Consider the following 19,769-nt stretch of genomic DNA (forward strand, 5'->3'; position numbering starts at 1 on the left):
TAGCTCTTCTAATTCATAGGCCAGTGTTTTCTTAAGTCTACAATGCTTTCTTTCACTAAGATTTGGGGGGAAATTCAATATATATTTCTCTTATGAAGACAAGCTAATGCTATAGTAGAAAAGAATAATTAATAAAATTTTGAATTTCTAATCAAAGTGGTCCTGAAAAGTAGATGGCATTTTGGAATGTTGTAAGTTGAAAAACCCAGTAAGTTAGCCTTACATCTAAATAATATCTGAAGCCCCAAACTGCTTTCACTGGGCTTCAATGCGTGTGTGTTCAGAGACGTGCGACAAATTTAGAACTCTATCTCTACTCCTGATAACAGAAGAATATTTTGTTATTAGCATAATATTGATCTAATTGCCAATAATCTATACCAGAAATAAATCCAGTATGGAGACTTAACTTTTTCTTTTTGCTTGAATTGAAGTATTCTTTACACACAGTTATGTGCACAAATCTTAAGTGTACAGCTCAGTTAAATGTTATATATGTGCACCCTCCACCCAGATTAAGATCAAGAGCATTTCTTCCTTCCACCCCACCCCCAAGTTTCCCTTTTGCCTCCTAGCCAACACCACCTCCCAAAGGTAACAACTATTCTTTTTTTTTAAACATCTTTAACTTTTTAAAATGTTTATTTATTTTTGAGAGAGACAGACAGAGTGTGAGCAGGGGAGGGGCAGAGAGAGAGGGAGACACAGAATCCAAAGCAGCCTCCAGGCTCTTAAGCTGTCAGCACAGAGCCTGATGTGGAGCTCAAATTCACGAATGCCAGATCATGACCTGAGCCGAAGTTGGATGCTAATCGACTGAGCCACCCAGGTGCCCTTGTAACAACTATTCTGACCATTATTATCATAGATTAGTTTTGCCTGATTTCAGACTTTATATAAACAGAATAATATTCTAGGTATTATTTTGTGTCTGGCTTCCTTTGCTTTAACATGTCCATGTGATTCATCTATGTTTTATACATAATATTAGTTCTTTTTTGTTGCTATGTACCATTCCCATGTATGATCCACCACAATTTATCCATTTCCCACGTCTTAGTCTATTCAGGCTGCTGTAACAACATTTCGTACACCAGATGGCTTAAACGACAAACATTTATTTCTCACAGTTCTGGAGGCTAGAAGTCCAAGTTCATGGCACTAGCAGGTTTGATATCTGGTGAGGTCTCTTTTTCTGGCTTGCAGATGGCCACCTTGTTGTGTCCTCACATGATGGAGAAAGATCATCTGTCTGGTGTCTCTTCTTACTAGGGGACTAATCCCACTCATTGGGATTCTATCCTCATGACCTAATTACCACAAAGGGACACCTCCAAATACCATCACATTGGGGATTAGGGCTTCAACATAGGAATTTTGGGAGAACACGAACACTGTGTTGGTAGCGCCGCATTGATGGACATTTGGATTGTTTCTAAGTTTTGGATATTATGAATAAAGCTTCTATGAACATTTTTGGCCATATCTGTTGGTGGACAAAAGCAATCATTTTTCTTGGGTATAAACCTAGGAGTGGAGTCACTAGGGTAGGTGCAATAAAAGACATTTTTAATTTAGAATAAGGTAATTTAGTATTAATGAAAGAACTGATGGCTGAGCATTTTATAAGAAAACCCACTTCATTAAGAGCCACTTTCAGAGTTAAAAAATGGATCTGTGTTTTGTTTAGCAGATCAAGATTCTCTGCTTGTCCAATATTAGAGAGTACTTTTTGCTGTGGTTGGTGGGTTGGGTCTTTCATGCTCTTGGGTAGATAGGTATTTATTTTCCTGGTATCTGGAACATAGAGTGCACGTCAGGGATGAGGAACCATTTTATTGCAAGCTGTATCTTTTTTAGATGGGGTAAAATTTGTCTTTTTTGGGGCAACATGGCTCAAATAATTATAAAATAATGTTGGAAAATCAAGTTCACTTTACAGAAATTTGCCTTAGGATTAACTTGGAATGCATCTTTTGTTCTGAAAGTGAAGGTACATGTACAATTTTATGTAATCCCAAAACTTAACTCTGGCAGTATAATTTTACATTACGTCAAAGGTAAAGAATTTTTAAACATCATATGTCTGCTGGCAACATTTACTAATGAAGTGTGATGTTGAAAGGGTATGGGGAAAATTCCCGTGGTCTGGGAAGCGAGTGAGGTGATGGTAAACAGAGGAGGAAACTGGGAAAGTACTCTAAATGAAGAGTCCTGTTCCTGGAAAGGACTCAAGAGCCTCTCCCATTGTGCTGTACCACTAAGCATGTCACAACACAGAGACCAGACCCACCTTAACCTCTTCCTTGACAAAGATGATCACTTCAGGTTTTGGGGTGTGTGTGTGTGTGTGTGTGTGTGTGTGTGTGTGTGTGTGTGTTAACAATTTAATATGATAATGAATGTTAAAAAAAAACATCAACTAGGATTTGCATTACCGGTGATTACTTGTTGCACTGTTTACATTCTGCTAATGTACGAGATACCCAGAGTTCCTCCTGGGAGTATTTGAATGTGTTTAGGGGCTCCATGAAGCCTAGGTTGAGTCCAGAACCCTTACTAAGGCTTCCAAGGCCAACATCTCCTAGGCTTGTTTGCCTCTCCAGCTTCAACCCCTGACAGTTTCCATATGGAATCGCTGTTCTACAGTCTCTCAGTCTTTGGTGTTTTGGTCCAAGCTTCTCCTCTGCCTGGAATATCCTTCTCTTGCCATATTTGCTTAACTCTCATCATTTAAGGCTAAGCCCTGTCATCACCTCTCTTCCCAAAGCCTTCTCTGTACTCTAGGCTGGCTTAGATGATCCTCTGCTGTGCTTCCTTAGCCCCCTGTACAGACACAGACCGTATCATATAAAAATGAATTCTCTTTCTATCTTCCCATTAGACTTGGAATTGCTTAACATATGTTACTCTCCCCAGGGCCTAGCACAATGCCAGTCATATGGTAGGTACTCTGCAAAGGATTATTAAATTGCATTTGCATAAACATATAAACCAGCATTTAGACTTTTATCACTGTGTTCATTCATTCAACAAACATTTGATAGACCTTGGGGGACAACTTATTGCAAGGCACTATGATTGGAGCTTTAGGTGATATGGAGATAAACACAGTGTGTCCTAGGATGGGAGTTCATTCCAATGGCAGAGAGCTGACAAGCCTGCGAATAACACTAACCTAGAGAGCAAAGTGCCCAGTGCCATAAAAGAAGTTAAAATAAGGGACTTTAGAAGCTTAGAAGAAGGAAAAAGTATTTCTTGGTGGCAAAATTGAGGAAGAAGGGTTCACAGAGAAAGTAGCATTTGAGGTAGGACTTAAGTGTTTAACTAGGACATGAATGAGCCAGGAGCCTCCAATGTATCATGTGGTTCATTTTTGGCTAAAAAGAGTACATATCTTGAAGGAGTAATGAGCAGTGGGGAACAAATACAAATAAATGTAGGAGGTGGTCATATTGGAGAGAGCCTTAAATGCCAGGCTGATGAGTTTGTATTTGATTCCTATCAGTTGGAGCAATCTTGGAAGCCCATGGAAGTTTCTGAGCAGCTCAGTGACACAACTGAAGAGATCCTTTATGATTAGTCTGGTAATGGCGTCTTTTAGTATTTCCTTAGTAAATATTAACTAATTAATTACCAGTAATTACTTTTACTAAATAGTGTGGAAAAACTTCAAAGCCTGTAGCTCCTTGACCTTTTTGCATGAGTCCTTTCTCATTGGAAATCTAGATGAGGTAAGAAATCATATGACTAATTAGTTCTGAGAAATGAACGCTGAAATTGACAGAGGAAGGAAACACTTGCAAGACAGAAATGGTTCATAAAAATGCATAGACGTATAAAGAGTTGTTTGCTTAGGAACCGTGTCCAAAACATTGCCTTCAGCCATCTGGAAAAATCCGGACACACTATATGAATTATATTGTTAATATTTATTCCTTTGGGGTAGTTCAGATCATTTCCAGTTAAAAATAATTATAGTGTTCTAACCTCAGACTGTCTACTCTTACTCTCTCTTATAAACAGTGGGTACTGCATTGTCAGTTTGTTTTATAGTATGTTATATAACCAGAGCATCTGATTTGTTGCCACCTTAGGCCAGGCCTTTAACACTTGATGCCTGGATTATTACAACAACTTTCTCGTTGGTGTCCCATCTCCAATGCCTCGGATCCAGCTTTTATCCTAATAGCAAGCTACTCTCCATCCAGTATAGTGGGAAGTATAGTGGGGAGTATACTGGATCAAGAGTTAGATTAACTTGAATCCTTGTTCTACTTCTACTAGCTATATGACTCTGAACAAGTTTTATCACTTCTCTGAATCTCAGTTCCTTCAACTCCAAACTGTAAGTAATGATCTCTGCCCTATCTCAAGGGCTGTCTCAAGGATCATGTGAAAGAACTCTGAAAACTGTCAATGGCTTTACTCTACTGGCTGGCTTTCCACCCTGTACAATCCAGTCCCAAGCCACCTCTCTAATCTCATTGCTCACTATTCTCCAGAATTTACCCCGTCTCTGATACATACATATTTAATAGTACTCCTCTGATCTGGAATATTCTCCTATCTTATCTCTGCTCATCCTAATGGAAGCAATAATTTAAGGACCAGTTAAAATCCTATACCCTCTTTGAAATCTTGATGGCTCCAATGCTCATTTGATTTCCCCCTTTTCTGAATTTTTATAGCATTCAGTTATTATCAATTCTTGCTTATATATTGCCTTTTATTATTAGATCTTTCATTTACTTAAGGCTCATATCTTTAGATATTATGCTTTTCTGATGCCTTAGATTGCTCATTTAACACATAGTGAATATTTATGAGGATATTTCCTCTGTATCCATCACAGAACCAAGTACAGAACTTAAATAAATAATTGTTGGCTCATTTATTTAGAAATTCACATACAGACTCTCTTAAGACAAGTGAATCCATCTTCTCTTCCCAGAGCTTAAAGTACTCCTCCTAACAACCCACCCTATCTCTACCTCCTACAGAACCATAAATAGGTTGTTAAGATAGGTCTGCCCAATAGAACTTGCTGTGATGATGGAGCTATCCTATAGCTGTGCTGTCCAGTATGGTAGCCAGTAGCCACATGTGGCTGTTGAGTGCTTGAAATGTGGCTAGTGCAACTGAGTAACTTAAATTTTAGTTGTATTTAATTTGAATACATTTAAATGTAAACAGCTGCATGTAGCTAGTGGCTACTGTATGGACAATATAGGTTAGACCACTGGCTTTCAAGCTTTTTTGATCCAACAATACAATGGGAAATACATTTTATATTTCAACCTAATTTATATACACACAAGTTTTGTGAAATGATATTAATCCTTGTTATGTATGATATATTGTAATATTTTCTGTTCTATTTAATTTCATTTTTTAAAGCGTATTTATTTATTTTGAGAGAATGAGCAGGGGAGGGGCAGAGAGAGAGGGAGAGAGAGAGAGAGAAAGAGAGAGAATCCCAAGCAGGCAACTTGCTGACAGCACAGAGCCCGATGCAGGCTTGAACTCACAAGCTGTGAGATAATGACCTGAGCTGAAACCAAGAATCGGATGTTTGAATGAGCCACCCAAATGCCCCTATTTAAAATTTCTTTAAATGTTTATTTAGTTTTGAGTGAGAGAGAGACCAAGTGTGAGTGGGGGAGGGGCAGAGAGAGAGGGAGACACAGAATTCGAAGCAGGCTCCAGGCTCTGAGCTGTCAGTACAGAGCTTGATGCGGGGCTCGAACTCACGGACTGTGAGGTCATGACCTGAGCCGAAGTCGAATGCTCAACCAACTGAGCCACCCAGGCACCCCTCAAGTGCCCCTATTTAATTTCATTTTTTAAATATGCTGATTGCAACCCACTATATAGATTTCAAAGCCCACTGATAAGTTATGATGTGCTGTTTGAAAAACACACTGCTCATTTTATAGATGGAGAATCTAAGGCCCAAAGAAGTGCAGTAAGTTCTCAAAGGTCCCATAGCTAGTTAGTGGCAGGGTAGGATTAGAAACTACATTTTAGGTTTCCTAGGCTAGGGCTGTTTTTAAGAGGGGTGAAGAGTGATCCCTCCTTCTCTTCATCTGCCAAAAACCCCCAACATTTTTTATGTAGAGCAAAATTACTTGATACACTCTTCATTTTGGCTAAATACTGTCATGATATCGTGCTCCCTACATGAATCATGAGCTCTGTATTTGAGTATTCCTTCTCTTTTAGCTTGGGTACCATCCAAAATCAAAGATACAATGCCACAGGGGCTTTTTTGGACCCACTGTATGATGTGGCAGTGGCACTAATGTGCAACTGTACTCCTGGTGAATACAACCACACTTCCCACTTAACAGTTTGATTCTTCACAACAAAACCTGTTGATAAATATCAAGGTGATTCTTACCTCAGCTTGTGGGATAGTTACCTCAAGTCTTGAATTATAAAACCAATAAAATGTTTTTATCCATCCATCCATCCATCCATCCAATGTCCTACCTTCTTTGTATGTCTTATAAACAAAGATAAGCTTTATAAAAGTGACATCTTGGGGCACCTGGGTGGCTCAGTCAGTTGAGTGTCCAACTTCGGCTCAGGTCATGATCTTGCAGTCTGTGAGTTTGAGCCCCGCATCGGGCTCTGTGCTGACAGCTCCGAGCCTGGAGCCTGCTTTGGATTCTGTGTCTCCCTCTCTCTATGCCCCTCCCCCGCTCATGCTCTGTTTCTCTCTCTGTCAAAAATAAATAAACATTAAAAAAAATTTTTTTTGAAGTGACATCTTTTTCTTCTGAAAAAAATGCATCTCTCCAAAAAGAGCAGAGTTACCTTATCAAAAGCAAAACGAGGCAGCAATTTAGAGGTGATGTATGTGTAAGGTAGATCCTGCCTTCCTCACCAGTTTGTGCATGGGATCCCATTTCGTCATGGATATCTCTTTTATTTAAGTTTATTTATTTATTTTAAGAGAGAGAAAGAGAGCTGTGGAGGGGGGAGAGAGAGAGAGAGAGAGAGAGAGAGAGAGAGAGAGAGAGAGAGAGAATGCTAAGCAGGCTCTGCACTCAAACCCACAAACCATGAGATCATGACCAGAACTGAAACCAAGAGCTGGGCGCTTAACCCACTGAGCCACCCAGGTGCCCCTCCTCATGGATATTTCTGAATGCATTTCAGTCAGCAGATAGCAGACAATAATTTATCCTTAAGTGAGAACAACAACAAAAATATACTTAAAAGGGCAATAAGTTTTTCAAAAGAATCACTTTAAAGGAAAACCAAAGAGTCCAATTTTGCCTTATGTTTGATTCTTACCATCATTGTGTCAGTAAGATGAAGTGACTGAATTCTGTAAGATATGTTGTGTTTTGTGGGGCCAAGCTATCAATGGCCTGGTTGATTTATCTAGCTGAAAAGTAAGGAGTACTTTCATTTAACACTCATTTACCAATAGTCCCCTGCCAAACAGACTGGTTATCCCTTTGCTGACTTGCCCTACAATGGGTCAGGTGCAGCCTCCTATGCTACACCACCACCAGTACTAGTCAGTTAAATAGAATCTCAGAAAGTCATAAAGTCTAGCTGAATGATAACCCTTTGGCTAAGAGTCTATATGGTAAGTCTAAAATGATAAAGGGCGTCAAAGTTTTTACTGGTCTGTAGAGAACGGATGCATGTCTTTCACATTATTTGACCACCCAGCATTGCTAGGATTTGACTTGCTGAATACATTCAAGAAACCTTTCAGTTTGGGACCTGAAAATCCCCCATGGAAATAATGAGGAATGATGTCCAGTTCTCTATTTTCAAAGCTCTTCATTGTCAGAAAAGCAGGGCACTGGGAGGAAGAGAAATGAAGATGGGGTGGGGTCCATGCATGGGTGGGCAGAGGCTGGAAAGGCAAGAACACTAAGTGGACCCAGGAGGAAGGAGGTGAAGGAACATTTTAGGCTGAGTTTTGTTGTCCTGAATTCGTCCTGCCTTCCTAGGTTCTGCTTATCTACCTGCCATCTACCATGCCCCTCTTCACTTTTTTTTTAAACCCTTCCTTTGTCAACCAAACCCATGAGTCCTACATGTTGTGGCTAGACCAAACTTTATCTCCCTACCCTGCACCATGTTTTTCTGCTACCGTTTATTTCATCACTCACACTTACAAACTGGAAGGTATTTTTAACTCTGACTCTCTCTCTCTCCCCCCAGCCCCACCCCACACTCAGTTGCTTGCCAAATCCTTTTAGTGAATTTCTCCCTTCCCCCTTTCCACTTATATCTTATTTCTATCAAGGCTCAGCTCTGATACCACCTTTTCTAGGTTGTGCAAGGCCCATTCACCCCCAGTTGGAATTAATCGTTTCTTGCCTTCCACATTGCTTTCTTTAAATTTTTTTTAATCTTTATTTATTTTTGAGAGACAGAGAGAGACAGGATGTGAGTGGGGGAGGAACAGAGAGAGAGGGAGACACAGAATATGAAGCAGGCTCCAGGCTCTGAGCTATCAGTACAGAGTATGTCCCAGGGCTCAAACTCACGAACTGCAAGTTCATGACCTGAGCCGAAGTTGGATGCTTAACCAACTGAGCCACTCAGGTGCCCCTCACATCGCTTTCTTTTTAAAACTGAACTAGAATTGACATACAATAATATATTAGTTTCAGGTATACAACATAGTATTTTGACATTTTTATATGTTATGAAATAATCACCTTGGTAGGGCTAGTTACCATCTGTCATTATACAAAATTATTACAATATTATTGACAACATTCCCTATGTTGTACAACCACTTTCCCTTATTATAATACTTATTGCTATTAGTTGTTTTCAGACCTGTCCTCTCCACTAGATTAAAAGCTTTTGGAGGATGGATGCTACATCTCAGTGATGTTTTATCCATTGTGTGCATAGTAGGTACTCAGTAAAAGTTTATGGGATGAATATGTTAATGAATATTCAACCCTTACCATACCTGTTTTCCATGGATATTTTCTTGTTTTTGAAGCTGTTACTTGATACTATGTTAAATGTGCATGTATTGCTGAGAAGGCTGTTCTGGAATCAGCAGTATCCTGGCATGCCTTTAGAATCAGGTGGCCTACAAGGAAGACATGCTGTGGTATCTCAGGCCCCTTCTGGCCCTGAGATTCTGTGACAGATTTCACTTAAGAGAATTTGTGTTGTTTGTGGGACACAAGCCTCACAGAATCTGGGAACCTTCAGGTACAAGTGTCTCTGTTAAGCCCTATCAGAAAATGTGTTGTTCAAAGCCATTTTTTCATTTGCTTGCAATTTTATAAAAACCAACCTTTAAAAATACAGTCAATGACTGGAAAAAAATATTAAAGTAAGATATCACAGAAATGGCAGAGTGAGGACCTCTGAAAATTCTATTTATAAGAGCAATGAAAAACACTGGCAGAAATGGTCAGAGTCAACCTTTTCAGAACCGTGGAAGTTAGCCACAGAAAGCCTTTCCCCGGAGGCTTTTATGGAAAACTGTTAGAGGTGCAGCCACTAGGAAAAACAGTATGAAGGTTCCTCACAAAATTAAAAATAGAAATATCATATGATCCAGTAATACCACTTCTGGGTATTTACCTGAAGAAAACACAAACAGTGTTTAGAAAGATATATGCACCCCTATGTTTATTATAGCACTATTTACAGTAGCCAAGATATGGAAGCAACCTAGCTGACCATCAATAGATGAAAAGGTAAAGAAGATGAGAGATATACTCACACACACACACACTGGAATATTACTCAGCCATAAAAATGAACAAAATCTTACCACTCGTGACAACATGGAGGGATCTAGAGGGTATTATTTTTTTAATGTTTATTTTTGAGAGAGAGAGAGAGACAGACAGACAGAGCATGAGCAGGGGAGGGGCAGAGAGAGAGGGAGACACAGAATTCAAAGCAGGTTCCAGGCTCTGAGCTGTCAGCACAGAGCCCAGTGCGGGGCTCGAACTCATGGACTGCGAGATCAATGACCTCAGCTGAAGTCAGATGATCAACCGATTGAGCCACCCAGGCATCCCTAGAAGGTATTATGTTAAGTGAAATAAGTCATCCAGAAAAAGACAGATACCATATGATTTCACTTATATGTGGAATCTAAAAAACAAAACAAGTGAACAAATCAGAAACAGACTTAAAAATACAGAGAACAAACTGGTGGTTGCCAGAGGGGAAAAGAGTGAGGGATGGGCAAAATAGGTGAAGGGGATTAAGAAGGTACAAACTTCCAGCTATAAAATAAATAAGTCATGGGGACTGAAAGTACAGCATAGGGATTGTAGTCACTAATATTGTAATAATTTTATATGGTGCCAGATGGTGACTACACTGATTGTAGTGACCGTTGAGTAACATATAAGTTGTCAAATCGCTATGTTGTACACCTAGAATTAAGATAATATTGTATGTCAGCTATACTTCAATTAAAAATAAAATAATTAAAAAAAGAAAACCGTTAGAGGCAACTGATTAACTTCATAGATGCCTGATGCAGTAGATCAGGCCTGATCATAGATGCCTGATGCAGAAAGCTTAAAAGAAAAACCTAGGGAGTAACATGTCCATTGGAGCTTGAAAAGTTCGGGCATATCCCTGGGAATCTAGAAGACTATATGCATGCTCAGGACTGTGTGCATTCCCAGTGTTGTGTGCATGCTCAGGAAAGAGCTGACAGGGTTCTAAGCTTTTGCTCTGGCTGATCTCAAGCTCTGCACAAGGGAAGACTAAGGCAGAGTTATCAGCCACCTGGCGGAGTGTTGAAGGCATGTCCCAACATGTACACATAGCCTCTTGGCCAAGACTGGGAGACTTGCTGGTTCCAAGAGTTTAAGGAAGTCTTTGTTCAGTTATTAGCTGACCACTAAGCCAACCTAGCAGAGACTTCAGTGCAATAATTATTATTATTAAAGTAAAATGGAACAGAGTGAAGCCTGTTGTTCATCAGACCTTGTAGAAGCTAATTCTTGGTCTGCCCAGCTGTGGTCTTTGTAGCTCTGCCTGTATAGCTCCTATCTCTTTAAACAGGATGAAAGGGGCAGTAAACTCATATGGGGCTGATGTTTGTTCATTTAAGGCAAGATAAAAGTAGTTTATGAATTTTTTTAAAGGATTGTGTTAGTCAGAAGTGATTCTGTTGGAAATGCGATTTCACTTCTGCACCTCAATGATGCCCCAGTTTGCTTCTTCATGACTCTGAGTTCTCCTTGTGGAAGACCTATTCCTCTTTCCTCCCTGGATCCTCTTGTATACACTCTCCCCATGTTATTGCTCTTCACTTCTGTTCTGGCTTTCATTTGTTTCATCCATGTAGCTTCAACTGGGGCTGGCTGTAGCCCTGCATTCTTGGAGTCCATCTTCTAAGAGGAGAATTGGGAAGAACAGAGACCATCTTGACCTTCTTGCTGGCCTGAGAAGGGCTGAAGAGCAAGAGGAAAATTCTTTGGATACCATTTTGGTCAGGGCCATCCCCAATGAAGCAGTGGAGTTCTCACAGGCTTTAAGGGGCTGTACTAATTTGACCAGCTGGCCAGGGTTGGCGATAGAGAAATGGTTTTTCTTGGCCAGAACTAAAAAAAAGACCCAAAGCTTATATGCATACATGCTGTACATTCACCCAATGCACCCTTCCTCACCCCTACCAGGGAATGCCAGACAGGCTGCCCCTTTCCCACACCCCTCTCAAGCCCCTCATTTTCTGACTCTGTTTCTAGGCTCCACTGGATGTTCATTTTAACCTGATTTCTTCTGCGTGTGAGGGGTAGAGAGTAGGGTGGGAAGGTACACAGTGTGACTTACACCACCTCAGTCCACCACCTCCTGGGGATGGCCTGACCTGGGTGGTCATTTTTAGCCTGGTATTTCCTGGGCTTACGCCAGGGGCTGAGGCCAGTGACAGAGAAGCTAAGAGGGCACAGGTTCTCTGGCAGATTCAGCAGTGATGAGTTTTCACCGGGGAACAAAATGGCTGTCTCATTTCTAACCTCTTTAGGTTTGAAAGACTGCCGAGTCTATAACCTTAATGATTAAAACATCCTGAGGAGAAAAGCTACTTAAATCCCTGAAAGATTGGACTTCTGTAATACATCTCAAGAAATGCAGTATTTCTTGAACTACTGGGTAGCTGTGTTTCTAAAATTATAACTTCACACAAATTATAACTTCAGTTTATACAAATGATACACAGCATAATTTCATCCTCCAACCAAGCAGTGAGAGCAGATTAACCTGTTTTCATGATCAAAGAGGACTCATTTATATTTAGGAACATTTATTTCTATGAAAACAGCATGCTCCTGCCTTAGAAAACAAAGCCAAAAGAAAACAATTTGTCCTTTCAAGTGAGTTAAACATATCTCACAATCCCATTTTTATAGGAAAATTATTCCCTTAGGGCTTTCGGGCACTGTTGTGGGAGAGTCCCTGCAGGTGCTTGTACCTACTCTCTCTGAGCTCCCTTCCCCATAGGGGCTGGGGAGCCTCCAAGAGCTCAGGTGAGAAGGCATGTGTTGGATGTATTAGCTTTGAACTTGAAGTGTGTTTTCTCATAGACACAGCACCATATACACGATGAAATATACCATCAATTTGATTTCCTGGTTGCAGGTTAAAATAGGTTTTTGTGGGTTATCTTGGAAACTTGTTTACCACTTATGATATTATTTCTCTCATGAAGTCACTTAAAGAGAACTTTTGAGATTAGGACCCTCTCATAAGTCAGTCTTAACTCTTTGAGCAGACTCTTTCCCCACAGGTGGTACAAAAGTGAATTTTACCTCATCTCACATTACATGGTTCTAAGTTCTGAGAGTCTGGCCTGTGAACTTACAAGGTTTAATTATATGTTATTCAGTTACTTTATCTTGAGAGATAAGCATGGTCATTTGTGAATCCCAAGAACAAGTTATAGTTATCGTCAGCTTCAAGATTCTTCTTTGCAGAAGTCATATGTGAATAAGATGGCAAACAAAAGTACTGTTAAAACTGCTGGTCTTCCAGCTAAAATACTACATTTTCACAGTTTTGTAATCTTTGGAGTTTGTCACAGCCCCTTCCAATGCCTCCAGCCATTAGAAACCTCATAATATTCCCTGTAATGTGGGCAGGAGTTGGATATGCAAGTATTAGGTATTATTGTATCACCTTGATCCACTTTTGCTTGGAGAAGCTAGATAAGTGGCTGTTTACAAAGAATACCCCATGACAAAAAGGTTTTGAAATGAGCCTGAACTAAATATTTGGAGATGGTGCCAAATGGGACCATGAGAAAAGGAAGGTGAAAATAGGTGGTCAAAAGTAAATCCCTCTACTAAAGGATTTGAGGCTTTGTGAGTATCTTTGTTCCTCCAAGACAAGGATTTGCCTCCATTCGATTCAAGCCAATGATCTTTCACCTTCAGGACAAAGGTAATAACCAGTAAAACCACAGAAGCAAACCCCCTCTGTTACATTTTGCTTAAGTTTCTTTCCTTTTCTTTCAGTTTTATCCAAATATGAAAACCAGATTACTATTTTTGCTGACTACCTAGAAGAATTTCCAGATACGGATGAGCTGGTATGGATCTTGGGGAAACAGCATCTCCTTAAAACGGGTAAGGTTTGGTAGCATTTGTCTGTGAGAACCTAAATGAGGTGGGTGCCTGAGGTTAAGGTCCTATCCATTTTTCCTTGTGGGGTTGGTGGAGTGTGACTTTGGTAACTGTTCATGCCACTTGTAGGCGGACATACCTTGCAGCCAGAGGAGGTCAAGCCACAGACTCCTTGCTTACACAGGTCCCTTCCGAGGCCCTGAGAGTCCCTAGCAGCATGTTCACATGATCATAGGTGTTTGTGCAATTTGAAAGGGTCATATATATATTTTTATTCTTTTCTTTAAAGGAGCACCCCTGAATTCCATAAGCCTTGACTTTCAAAAACCATGGACCCACTCGTGGTATCACTAACCAGTTTTAGACTGTAATGCCTGGGCTACATACTTCTCATTCCCCTTGTGTCCTTTTCTATCTAGATGAAAGACGCTGCCACCCAGGGGACCTCTAATCAGCCCAGGGCTGTCAGAAACCACATCAGACACTAAGAAGTCTTGTAGGGGTAAATCTTTTGCTGACTGTAGCACCGTCTCAGTTGATTCTGATTTTGTATAGAACTTTTAGCCACAGCAGCTAGATGGAAAAGAGGCTTGAATATTTCTTCCTTACCCTTATATACTTACAGATTGGGGAAGACCTTTTGTTTTTTATTTAAAAAGTTTTTTAATGTTTATTTATTTTTGAGAGAGAGACAGAACATGAGTGGAAGAGGGGCAGAGAGAGAGGGAGACACAGAATCCAAAGCAGGCTCCAGGCTCTGAGCTGCCAGCACAGATCCTGACACGAGGCTCGAACTCAAGAACCACAAGATCATGACCTGAGGTGAAGTCGGACGCTCAATCGACTGAGCCACCCAGGCACCCCAGGGAAGATCTTTTAACCTAAAACTACCAACAGCCCAGCACCCTGATAAAGCCTGAGCTTGGAGAGAGTCACCTGTCTGTCTGTCTGAGGAGAGATGCTCTTTGAAGGCCCTAGCATAGAGGAAGAAATAGGAAGGACCTGATCACAAGGCAGGAGGGGAAGTTAGCATCTTCTGGCTCCACCCCGTGTCTGGCTTCATCCTCTGGATTGGAGAATCCTGAACAGTGGAGAGAGTTGAGGGTTAGCAGTTCGGAGACCTTTTGTATACAGACTCTTCCCCTACCTTAGATAAGTCACTTTCTCTTTCTGGATCTTAACTTCCTTCTCAGGTACTTAAAATGAGGAATACTGGAAAGGATCTCTTCTAGTTCTGTATTCCATGATAACAGGAGTCCCCAGCTTGTCAAATATGGCCATATCCAAATGTTAAGTTGGGAAATACCTTTCAAAGTGTACTTATGGTTAAAGTGTCCATACAACTACCCCCAGCCTTTCTAGCATAGACGAAAGCTGAAAGGCCTAGAGAATATCAGAGGAAGGAGTGAGTGGTGTGAACATTTGAGAGGGGAAGTATATAAAAACAGCTAACATGTATCACAGGCTTACCGCATACTGTACCATCTAAACACTTTCCATGCATTATCTTGCAGAATACTCACAACTCTATGATGTAGGTGCTCTTATTCTCCCTATTTTAAGGATAAGAAAACTGAAGCTCAGAGAGATTATGTGACAAGGTCACACAGTTGGCAAGGAACAGAGTCAGGGCTCCAACCCAGGCAGAATATGACTCCAGAAGTTTTACTCTTAACCAGTGTACATCTGCTGCCCATAATGCAGTAGGCACTGGGGACGTGAAGGGCAGGGAGAATTCAGACCACCCAAGTTTCTGGTTTGTTCAAAGGAAAGGCAGGAGAGAAAACAGAAATTATTGGCTAAAATCAAATTTTCTTTTCTTCTCTTAAAGTGCAATGGCTCTAACTTCTATACAGATGGACACGTGAAAGCTGCTGTATATGTGGTCATTGAAGTAAATTTATGTCATAAAATGCTTTGAATAAAGACACCAAAGTGTTGGTGTCTAATTTATCCATTAGATTACAAATGCCAGCTGCACTGGGTGGTGTTGTATATTTTTACACACTTAATTTACTTATTGTGGATCTTCCTTTTTAGTTAAACATACATGCATGCACACGTACACGTGTACACCCCCCCACACCCCCACACATACACACCCCTAGTTTTAGATAATGGACACTGGGTACTGATGAGAGATCCAACCAACTATCATCATTTCAGGCAGGGGCTGGTTGCCTTGTTAGTGGGTTATCCTTGCTTTTCTTATCCCTTGTCTTTTGGCCACTGACCCCAGTGTTAGTACCTGCCAGGGCCATGGAGCTCAGTGAGTAGGAGACAGGAACCACCTGGCCAGTAGTACTGGTCAAAACATAGGTGAAAGGGAATGCTGAAATTACTTGGCTAAGGTGATACTGGGTTTTCTATGAACTTCCCTAGCCTCATAACAATGGAATTGACTGGTTTATTTGAAAATGAGTTTCCTACTGGCTCAGAAATCAAAGGCAGATATCTTTAGATGGGATGTGGTGATTTAATTTTAATTTCACATTTAATTTCAGAAAAATCTAAGCTGTTGTCTGATATAAGTGCTCGTCTGTGGTTTACATACAGAAGGAAATTTTCACCAATTGGTAGGTATATCATTTGTTGTACTTCACTTTCTTCCTTGTAGATAGCTTGCCTGAGGTGATCAGTGACATCCCAGAAACCTCAGAATTAACAGCTCACTGTGGTGAAGAATTTGCTTTAGGGGAATACTTAAATCTTATACTTTATTCAAAAGTTTCATTGCCCAAGTACTGCATCATGTATGGTTCCTTGTGTGAATATGTAATTGCCAGGATATTTATGAGTCCACCTCCAAGTGTCAGGCACCAGGTAGTATTAGTTGTTTTCCAGGAGCAAGCAGAAAGTCAAACTTCTAGTCTGGGTAATATTTATTAACTCATAATCCACTGCTTTGTGGAGTTACTTGATTATTAAAGACAGTTATGCCTTGAATGAAAGAAAATAATTCCTATGATTTCCACCCCCTATGATATTAAAGCACCATACCATTGGAAGATGAACTATGATAGATTTCCTTGGAACTAATTATCAGCTGTTAGGTTACCACCTGCTGTCTAGGAAAAAAAAGGTCAATAAGCTAAGTGAATTGTCTCCCTTTAGAGAAAATCTGTAAAATGTTTGCAAGTAAGGTGGCCTATTCCTAGTATCATGGCCCTGTAGGAAAAAGAATGTCAAATCCAAGTGGTGGAAGCTATTCTCCTAAGAGAAAACCTGTCTGATTGATTTTGATGCAGGACTGGACATAATAACTGGAATGAAATCCTACTTTCTGATCAGTGCCCAAAACAAAGTCCACATGGACATTTTTTGCTTTCCATAGGAAGTACCCAAGCAGTAAAATGCACAAAGGAAAAATCTTTAGTACCCAGTGATTTTATTTATTTATTTATTTATTTATTTATTTAAGTAATTAATTATATTTTAGAGAGAGAGTACGTGCACCAGCTGGAAAGAGGAGCAGAGAGAGAGAGAGGGAGTAAGAGAGAGAGAAACTTAAGCAGGCTCCACACTCAGCACAGAGCCCGACACAGGGCTCGATCCCATGACCCTGGGATTATGACCTGAGCCGAAATCAAGAGTTGGATGCTCAATGGACTGAGCCACCCAGGTACCCCTAGTACCCAGTGATTTTAAACTGTTAACTTTCTCTAGGTGAAGAGATCTTTACAAGGCTTAAAAACATTTGCAATTCAACTCTGACAATGTTTTTTTTTTAAGTTTTAAGTAGGCTAAATGCCCAATGGGGGCTTGAACTCATGACCTTAAGATCAAGAGTTGCATGCTCTACTGACTGAGCCGGCCATGCACCCCAATTCTGACAATGTTTTGGCAATAGATGATCTCTTCTTTATCTAGTCTTCATTGCATCTCTCCTGTACTAAGCCAGCCATGTACCCCAATTCTGACAATGTTTTGGCAATAGATGATCTCTTCTTTATCTAGTCTTCATTGCATCTCTCCTGTACTAATGTGTCCTATAATTCTACCATTATAGCAAGAGCCAAAGGACTCTCCTTCCAGTTTATGAGTTGGCTCAACCCTCCCCATCTTTCTGTAGCAATTCTCCTTCAGTCCCCACAACAAAAGGAAAAGGGTGGCCACTGTGGCCCATTTGTCTTACATGGCTGATGACCCTCCTTAAAGTTAGTCTTGTGAGATCATGCTTATAAGCATAGTTTTCCACTCCCATGTTGAGGACAGAGAGCAATGAAAGCAGAATGTCTCCTCTGCCATCCAAGTTATCTGATTTCACTGGTACCTTGAAAAAGGATATTGAGCTCACCCTGGCCACATACATGGGATTTTCGTTACATCAAGTGTTCTTAAAGTGGAACCTGTTGTCTTCTTTCATTTATTAACTGGTTTTATGCCTTTTAAAGATGTAGCACATTTCCAATTTATTAGTAGCATTTTCAATTATGGCCATGCTCATAACACCAGATATTTACATCATCCTGAGTGAGTTTGTAGAACACTTGCACAGATATTTTTTCATCTAGTTCTTACAATATCCACTAACAGGCAGGGTGCGTGCTGTTGTTCCCAGTCTATAGTTGAGTCTTGGATCAGGTAACTAGAGACCATTCTTCTGATGCCTAATCTGGGACTCTTTCCTCTATTTTACATTGTCCTTCTTGCTGTTGAGATCTTCTAATGTATATTTAGAACAGTCAAGAGCCTCCCAGATCTCTTTGACCATGTTGATGATTGCCTTTGGTAGCATTTATTCCTTAACTAAGGTAAGACTGGCTTCCCTGAGAAGTGAGATGTGCAAAAAGCCAGGTTTGGTTAGGCAGATAATGACATGGCATGGGCCCAGTGTTGGTAGTCATACCTGGCAGTCATCTACAAAAATTGCATGCATACCTAGAAGTCCCCAAGGAGAAAACCTAAGGGGCAGGTTTTGTTCATTTGCTTGTTTTGTCTTTGGTCATAGAAACTGTTTTGGCTAACTCAGTGTTATCTCTGCAAGTTCCACCCTATAACAAGCCCTGTTTGATATTCAGCTGTATCTCTTGTCTCTTTTCAGAGTCTGTGTTTCTGTCTGTCTTGTATGATTCCCACATTTGCCAATGTTTCAGGAAAGGGCAATCCAAGGAACCCATAGTCATTCCCATCCATTTTGCCAACAGGGGGAACTGGCCCTTCATCAGATGCCGGTTGGGGATGCATGCTCCGCTGTGGACAGATGATGCTGGCTCAAGCTCTTATCTGCAGACACTTGGGCAGGGGTGAGTTAAATTCGTTCTGCCTCAGAGACCTCTGCAGTAGCACTTCCTGCTGGTACTTTAGCATTGGTGCCGAGCTTCAGGAGCATTCAGTAACAGAGCCGAAGGTCCTAAAATGCTATCTGCCAGCTCAAGTGATGGGGCCGAAAAGTCAATAAAGCCTCCCAGGAGAAGGAAACAGCTGGCATTTCCTTGTGATTCACGAAGCCAGAGAGTTATTTTCCTGGGACAGAACTGAACATTGAGGCAGGTGTGTCATTAGAGTTTCCATCTTCGCTGTTGTTCGAGTGAGTCCTTAAACAGGTCAGATAACAAAGGGAGCAGGAAGAAGGGTGTGGTGGTAAATCTGTTTCTTGACCTCATTGAAAAAGTCTGCCTGGTGAGGATGTAAGTGACCTAAAGGAAGTGCCTAATGAGGGAGCTCGTGCTGTTTTGGTTTGGGTTCACTGAGAATATCCACTTGACAATGAAGGAATCCTTAATTTAGCTTTCTTAGGAAGCCACTTCATTAAGAAACTTCTGGTATGCTTGGAACCCTTGAGTCTTCTGCTTTCTTAAGGTCTGTGTGTGCTTCCCTGTGGGCATCTGTAGGATGACCTTGGCTGGATGCCAGTTCAGGCACTTGGGTGAGGGCCTGGTTTAACATGGAGATGAGGGAGGGAAAGGACACCTTGGATGAGATTGGCCTGCTGAATTCATTGGCTGCATGAATTCATTGGCTGAATTCATTGTTGCTCCTTGAGATTCAGAGGTATGAAAACATCACTCCTTTCCCCCCACTCTCGCAGCCTCACATACCCTGCTGCAGTTACCAGAGAGGATTGCAGAAGGGCCTGGGGAGGTTTTAGGGCTTAATGCCTTATTTTCAGAGTTTAGAGGAGCCTAAACCCACTTTTCCTGGGTAGTATCATAATTCCAGTTTTACAGA

At 40.8% G+C, this 19,769-nt stretch overlaps 1 protein-coding gene across 2 annotated transcripts in view; it reads left to right on the forward strand.

Annotated features, from left to right (window-relative positions):
• Positions 1-19,769, forward strand: part of ATG4A (autophagy related 4A cysteine peptidase) — a 57,286-nt gene that overhangs the window by 21,730 nt on the left and 15,787 nt on the right. Inside the window, exons 2-4 of one of the 2 annotated variants that reach the window (XM_047082100.1) lie at positions 13,491-13,601; positions 16,103-16,174; positions 18,746-18,844. In XM_047082100.1, the coding sequence (XP_046938056.1) occupies positions 13,491-13,601; positions 16,103-16,174; positions 18,746-18,844 (282 nt within the window). Of the gene's footprint in view, positions 1-13,490; positions 13,602-16,102; positions 16,175-18,745; positions 18,845-19,769 lie in introns of those variants that run through there. The other variant, XM_047082101.1, reaches the window with a different exon arrangement.

The sequence above is a fragment of the Lynx rufus genome, unplaced genomic scaffold (genome assembly GCF_022079265.1).
Source record: "Lynx rufus isolate CCGP_SWC_20201006 ecotype Redwood Valley unplaced genomic scaffold, mLynRuf1.p SCAF_19, whole genome shotgun sequence".
Taxonomy (NCBI): Eukaryota; Metazoa; Chordata; class Mammalia; order Carnivora; family Felidae; genus Lynx; species Lynx rufus.